The following is a 7,429-nucleotide window of genomic DNA, read 5'->3' on the forward strand; positions in this document are numbered from 1 at the left end:
AACATGGGCGGCAGGCCTCACGCGGCGCTCAGCGGGTTGGACACGCGGCCCAGGAAGTGCAGGGCGGCCGAGTCTCGCTCCAAGACGGCCAACAGGAATGGGCTGTTCAGGGTCACCTCCAAGACCTCGGGCCCAGCCGGCTGTGGTGCGGACTCCGCGGGCTGCTCTCCCTCGTCTGCTTTTAGCTCAAAGAGAACGCTGTGCAGCACCTGCAAAGCAGCGAGCCAGGGGGTCGCTCCTGAAGGCCCGGGCCCGGGGGAGGACCACTCTCCAGCCTGCCTGCCCGCCCTCGGCCCGACTCACACGATGTGACGGCTCCTCCCCGAAGTGTCCCCCAAACCCGCCCATCTCCACCTTCCCCTGCTGTCCCGGGCAGGTGCTTCTCTCTGCGAACTCGGCAGAGGGCTCGGGGCCCAGGACTGTGAGTCACCCGGCCTCCCCTCCCTCCCAGCGTGCAGGCATTTCTCGGTTGCGGGCGTCTGTCACCCCCTGTGCCCCTGGACCGTCCGTCTACTGCTAAGTGCGTCCCTGAAGCCAGGAGCCGTGTGGCAGGGCCGGCAGCCGGCCTAGGGGCACTGCTCCCCGGGTCCTGGTCCTGACCCTGCTGTAGGATCTGAGGAGGACCCGAGGCTGGGCAGGCGGGGCAGAGCCCAGAACATGTGGTGGGGAGAGGTTGGCCGCTCTCCAGCTGTCCCTGGCAAGCCCCACAGAGCTCTGGTCACTTCTCTGCCACCCTGGGCCCCCAGCCGCCCGGCCACGCCCTCCTCTCTCTCCACCTGCCCCTGGGCCGCCTCTGTGTCCCTCCCACCCGTGCCTCCTGACTCCGGGAACACACACAGCCCACGTCAGGCACGGACGCCGGTGGCACGGTACCTTTCCAACTCTGAGGTTGGCATCGCTGATTTTGCCCAGGTTCGCCTCGGCGCCCAGCAGGGCGGGCAGCTTGGTCTGGGCAAGCAGGTCCTGCAGGTCGTAGGACCCTTTCAGTGTCAGCTGGGGCACGGTCAGGCGGATGGCCCTGGGGAGATGACACACGGTTACCAAGCTCCTGCTGTGAAGCCCCAGGCCACACCGGACTCATGGAAGACCCTGGGAAGCCAGGTGGCATGTATCCCCGAAGGAGGGGGCATTTGCCAGCCTCACCCATCTAGGGTGTCTCGGGAAAATTTTCAGCAACAAATACAATTTAAAAAACCTTCATTTTCTTTGAAATTCTGTGGGAGGTATGTGCAGTATTTAACAATAGTGCTCTCTGGGGGTTGATGTGAATAGTTGTCTATTCTTTTTTCTACTCCTTTTTTAGGTTGGCTGCATTGAAAGCGTACTCGTTGGTTAATTTTAAAACGCTGTCCTCTAAAGTAACGCGTCGTGTCTTACTACCTTTCAATGGTGAGCTCCCCATGGGAGGGGGAGAAGGTACCATGTCAGCCTCTGTGCCGGGCATGTCACTTATGTCAAGTCAGTTCACCTCCATGTACTACCTCTGCCTTCCTTGGGCAACCCTGAGAGCCCGTAGATGTTTCCAGCGATGCACCAAACCCTTACAGGGTTGACAGTACACCCATGTCCAGAGCAGCACTATTCACAACAGCCAAAAGGTGGAAGTGACCCAGGTGTACATCAACGGATGGATGGATAAACAGACTGTGGCAGATGCCACAATGGAATACTATGCAGCCTCAAAGAAGAAGGACATTCTGACCCATGATACAACGTGCGTGAGGCTTGAGGACATTATGCTTAGTGAAATAAGCCCAACACAAAAGGACAAATACTATATGATACCACTTATAGGAGGGACACAGAGGAGTCGAATTCAGAGAGACAAAGTAGAAGGGTGGTCGCCAGGGTCTGCAGGGAGGGGAAGTGAGTTGTTAGTGATTAATGGGGACAGAGCTTCAGTTTGGGAAGATGAAAAGTTTCTGGAGACGGATGGTTGGTAGCACAAAAATCTGAAGGTATTGATGCCACAGAGATATACACTAAAAAATGGCTCGGGTGGTAAATTCTATGTTATGTGTTTACCACAATTTTTAAAAAATGACTTAAAAAGAGTTGCCCTCAGGTGGCCCTCTGTGCCCCTTGGCGCCTGTCTCAGAACAGAGTTCTGGACCCGCTGCTCTGGGCCTGATATGTAAGCAAGTCGCCCCAGTGGAGGGGAATTACTTTATTCCCGTCGCAGTAGGGAAGAGGAACAGATGGCCCAGGCAGCAAACTAGGGGAGTCCTGGAGTCAAGAGCAGCACCCCGAGAAAGCCCGCCTACTCCCAGGGCTCTTGAAGGGGTCCCAGTGCTCCTGGAAAGTCAGTCCCCAGGAAGCTGTTGGAATGCAGCGGATCACACACGGCAAAGTCCCCTCTCAGAGGGCATATTGATCGTGGGCCTCCCAAGCCTATGGGTAAATGGAAGCACGGGGAAAAGCGGGCCTCCTCCTCCCCTACCTCTCCTGCACCCAGAGGGAGAAGAGAAATCAAGAGCTGGGTCCACGGATGGAGGGAGCACTGGTGGGTGGAGGGTGCTTAGGCACCATCGCCACCCTACCCGCTGGGCGCCCAGGGCTCGGCCCACACTGCGCCCATGCCCACCCGTGCCCTCCACTGCCCGGGCAGAGCCGTCCATGCAGCTCCCCACTCCAGGGGCGCAGCCCAGGAGGGTCCAAGCAGTTTCCCGGAGCCGTACCGGGGAGAGAGATTCTTCATCCAGGTCAGGAAGCTGTGCTGGAAGGTGAGGGCCTCCACCTGCCGCAGGTCGGGAGCACAGTGCGGCTGGATGAGCAGCAGGCAGGCATTGGCGCTGAGGGGCACACGGGTCACGGAGAGGTTGTTCTGGGTGTCGCTCCAGTAGTGGAAGGTGCTGGTGCCCAAGAGCATAGGGACCGACACTGACGTGGTGTTGTCCACCCAGAACTCCTGGAGCCCCGGCAGCAGGGAGAACCCCTTCATCTTTCCTGGGGACCCAGCAGGAGACAGGAAGGGAAGAGTCGGGAGAGGGAAGGCTGGAGGCAGGGCTGGGCCGCAAACCCCCTCCCCTCCCCCTCCCCTCCCCTCCCCCTCCCTTCACCTCCCCCTCCCCGCCAAAGCCTCGCCCCTGCCCCAGCTCCAGGCTGCTCTGTACTTTCCTGGCCCCCGAAGTTCACCAGCCCCAGGACCCCTGACCATCAATTCTTCCTCCTGCAAAATCCACCAACTGCCAATGTTGAAGGCGTAGTCCACACCAGGCCCCAACCTGAGGCCCACAAAGGAAACCGGCTCAAGGATCCTACCACGCTAATAACCAGGTAAACTCAGACCCAGAGCTGTCCTGGCCCCAAGCCTGGGCTCTGCCATGCTCACTTTAAAAAACAAACAACAAACCAGAAGAACCACTTTATTTCTTAGAGCCGTTTTAAGTTCACGGCAAAATTACGAGAAAAGTGCAGGTCTTCACCGTATGTCCGCTACTGTCCCCTCCCCAGCACACAGCCCCCCTACGACCAGCATCCCCGCTAGACGGTACGTTGGGTAACACTGAGGAACCGACGTGGCCACATCATCGTCACCCAGAGTTCCAGAGTTCACACAGTTCACGCCTGGTGCTGGACGTTTTACAGGTTTGGACAAACACTCAATGACGTGTCCACCGTTACACTAGCGTACGGAATCGTTTCACGTTTCTCGGTACTGCTTGCTGCTAGGGACAGACAGACAATCCGGTGACCAGTGGATGTGAGCGGAAGTGCTACGTGCTACCTCTGTGCTGTGCCCTGAGCGGGGCGAGCCCTCCCTGTCCCCTGCCACCCCCAGGGGCGGGCTGTGGCATGGGGGTTGCGGAGCTGAGCTGCCAGCCGGCTCAGCTGTTGTTGAGCAGCTTGCTGAAGGCGCTGGCACCTGGGGGCGCACCAGCATATCCCTCCCTCTGTGGTCATCCCAGTCCCCTTGAACAGCCCAGTGTGTGGTTGTTCCTGGGAGAACAGGTGAGGTTGAGAGATGAGCCCATTGCAGAGTGGCCCCGGGGCACCTGGCACTTGGAGATCTGAGCAGAGGCGACTTAAATGAGTCAGGGGTCCCTTCTTATTGAGCCCGAGGTCTCCAAGGAGAGAGTGGGGAGGGAGCTGGGGGCAGGAGCCTGGGTCTTGTGAGGAGGGAGTGGCCAGGGCACCCAGCCTCTGCCCTGTCCTCCACCCTCGGAGCCCTGTGTCTACAGACAAGGTCGGCTTCCGGGAGGGCTGCTCACGAGGAGCTGCAGTGTCCGTCCTCTGGCTCCCCAGGGGACCTCCACGCCGGCCCACAGACCTGGCAGGAGGCTTGCTAGTGTATAGGGAGAGAAGGACTAAATTTTCCCCCCGGAAAACTAAGAGGGAAAGAAGGATGCTGCCTCCAAAAAGGATACGGGAGTCTGACACGAAGGTGGCTGCCCGCTGCCCTCTGCGCCACTGAGACCAGAGCACCCTGTCCTCATCCAGAGATTCAGGACGTCTCGCCAGGTTAGGAAAACTGGTGTGGCCCTTTCTGGCGCCACTGGCTCTCTGGCTCTGCCTTTTGGGGGGCAGGCCTTTCGCATTGAGCTCTCCTTCCAGGCTCCTCTTAGGGAGGGCGGGCCGAGCTCACAGGCCCCCTCCACCCTCCTTGGGGTGCAGCCACCCCTGGCTGCATGGCCCCTGCCTGGAGTCTGCTCCCGGGACCTGTCAGCACGGGGACCTGGGCCCTCCTGGGGTTAGCACCTTCCCCCTGCTCCCAAAGGCAGGCTGGAGGCCTTTGCTTTGCAGATTTTCAGCCTTCCAGGATATTGTCAGAGTAAGGAAAGGACCGCGCTCTGTTCAGCCTTCCCCTGTCCCCACGGCCCTGCCCTCCGACCACCTGCTTCCTTGTCTCTCGGTTCTGCTAGGTTGTGCGTCCTGATAGCACCTCACGCGCAGCCCTCCTCAGCCCACCGCTCCGTTCACAGAGCCGAGACCTCAGGGCCTGCTCCCAGGAGAGTTTGCCGGGCGATTGCGTAACCTTCCAACCACTCTCCCGGCCTCCAGTCCCCGCAGTGCAGGCCAGGGATGACCTCTGAGCAGAAAGTCTGCCACTCAGCTCCCAGACACCCACAGCTCCAAACTCCCAGCATCACATCCAAAGTCTCAAACCTGGCCCTGACCCATCTTTGTGGCCTTGCCTAACACTGGTCCCATTCTCTCCTTCTGAGCTCGGGCCAAACAAAGCCGCTCCTGTTCTGGTTCCTCGCCCTGACCGGCAGCCTTGTGCCACTTCCCAGGCCTTCCTTCTGTCCTCTCCCAGCTGATGCCCCTCGCCGAGTGTGCTGAGCCCCGGGCCACCTTCCCAGAGCACCTTACCTGCAGCTCTGGGGCTGAGGCACTGGCCCGCGGGATCCAGCTTTCTGGTAAACCACAGTCAGCAAGCTGGGGGCGGGGCCTGTGCAGCCTCCCTGCTTGTCCCCTCTGAGGCGCCAGCTCAGAGTCTTACAAGTACTACATCCTCAACGATTGTTTTTGAATGAATGAACAACCTGTGTCTTAGGGATTTTTTTTTGATAATAACCTCTCCCAATATGAAAGTGATGTAAGCAAACTGGTTATTTTTACATGGGACAGTGACCTTCTCAAGGACGAGAACCCTTGAGCTTCTCAAGAGACAGGAACCCATCCCTTCTGAGCGTGGAGCTGGGCCACAGGGCCACGAGACGTGAGTTTAGAACCCGGCACCCCCGCTTGTGGCTCTACCATCAGGAGCGGTCCCTTTGTTTCTGTGAGTCTGTTTCCTCACTGGTAAACAAAGGCAAATCACACCTCTCACCGCATCACGAGGGGATTCAGTGATGAAAGTAAAAGGATGCAGTGCAGTAGCTGCACATAGTAGGGCAGCAGCAGGGGAGGCAGATGCTCGGCCAGTGCCATCCAAGGAGCCCAGTGGGGCAGCCACTTCGTCCTCCGTGAGGGTGGCCCCAGGTACTTCTCCGTATCTACCACCCTGCCCCTCTCCAGGCCCAGCCCTGCTCAGCTGAACTGAGACATCGGACATTAAGTCCATACAGACAAAGAACTGCCACCCTCCTGCACTGGCCGAGGGCAGAGCCCCCCCGAGGGCTGGCCTTACCTTGGAAGTGGACGTAAGCGTTGAAGAGCAGGGTGCTGTCTGGGCTGACCGCTGTCAGGGGCCTGCCCATCTCCCACCCCGTCACAGCCTGCATGAACCTGTTGATCTTCTCAGCAGCGAGATCTGGGTCCATGGACAAGTCTAGCGAGCGGGAGAGGGTGACAGGGGTGATGGAAGATAGGCCCTGCACGAATGGCTGCTTCAGGCGCAGGCCAGGGGCCGTGAACAGCCCGACCACCGTGGACAGGAGCAGCCTGGCCCGGCTGCCGGCCCCGCCCTGGGCCACCAGGAGGCCCTGGATGGTCTGCAGGGCGGACAGGACCTTGTGACCATCCAGCCGGGAGGTGCAGCCCTGATCCTCCCCTGGGACACCCAGGAACGCCTGTAGTCTGCTGGCCGTGGGGTCCAAGGCCCCCAGGTAGAAAGAGGTCAGGGTGCCAAAGAGAGCCACCGGGGAGAGTACAGCCCCGCTGGCCGCGGTCCGTGTCTCGCTCAGCATCTTGTACATGTGGAAGCCCATGAAGTTGAGCAACATCCCCACCTTCACGACCCGCAGCCGGTCTTCGGCCTCCAGCTTCTGGGTGGCTCGAACCAGCTGTTCCCGCAGGGCCTGCTCGTCCACGGCGGACGACTTGGCCTGAATCGGGACAGGTGTGAAGGTCGGGTCTGGGGGCGACTCCACCCTGGGTTTCTCCAGCTGGTCACAGCTGCTCTTGCTGTAAACAAGGAGGTGGAAGGGGTGTATATACACCCGGTCTGCAGTGGCCAGGCGAGCCCAGGCCAAGAGGCAAAGGACGGAGGCCCCCAGGCTCAGGCCAGCAGGAGCCATCTCTGACGGGGTGCTCACTTCTGCGGACCCTGAAATATTTTGTGAAGGGTGAAAGAGGATTATTGAATGCCCTCTAACAATATTCCCTACAACCAGTCAGCACAGGAGAAATCCATCCATGTCTTACAAATGTCAGAGAGGAAGTGGTTCAAAGCTCTGTGGAAAATATCTATGTATATGATCCAGGTGCAAACTGCACTGTCATGGGCTGAGTTGTGCTTTCGTGGGGTTTTATTTTGGGGTTGGGTTTGGGTTTTGTTTTGTTTAAAGTTTAGAGTGGTGAGGATGCCTGAATATGAAGACATTTGTAGATTTTAAAGAAAAAATATGAAATGGTTCATTAAGTCAAGTAAAAAATGTAAACAAATGTTTTCACAAAATATCGCAAGCATTTTTCTTCAAGAATATGAGTAGCTTATATTATTTTTACCTTGTGCTAATTAGTGATATGATGCTTTGGTCAATAATTACATGTTTAACAGAAGAGTAATATGGAAACATTTTAACTTATTTTGAAAGGAACACTT

At 58.1% G+C, this 7,429-nt stretch overlaps 1 protein-coding gene across 1 annotated transcript; it reads right to left on the bottom strand.

Moving 5' to 3' along the window:
- Nucleotides 1-17: 17 nt before the first annotated feature.
- AGT (angiotensinogen) lies at nt 18-6,902 on the bottom strand. Its single transcript, XM_060089845.1, has 4 exons — nt 6,074-6,902; nt 2,679-2,946; nt 874-1,018; nt 18-209 (listed from the first exon to the last, which is right to left on the bottom strand). Exons 1-4 carry the CDS (start codon nt 6,900-6,902, stop codon nt 18-20), a joined length of 1,434 nt encoding a protein of 477 aa, XP_059945828.1.
- Between the last annotated feature and the right edge of the window lie 527 nt (nt 6,903-7,429).

Source organism: Mesoplodon densirostris, chromosome 1, assembly GCF_025265405.1.
Source record: "Mesoplodon densirostris isolate mMesDen1 chromosome 1, mMesDen1 primary haplotype, whole genome shotgun sequence".
Lineage (NCBI taxonomy): Eukaryota > Metazoa > Chordata > Mammalia > Artiodactyla > Ziphiidae > Mesoplodon > Mesoplodon densirostris.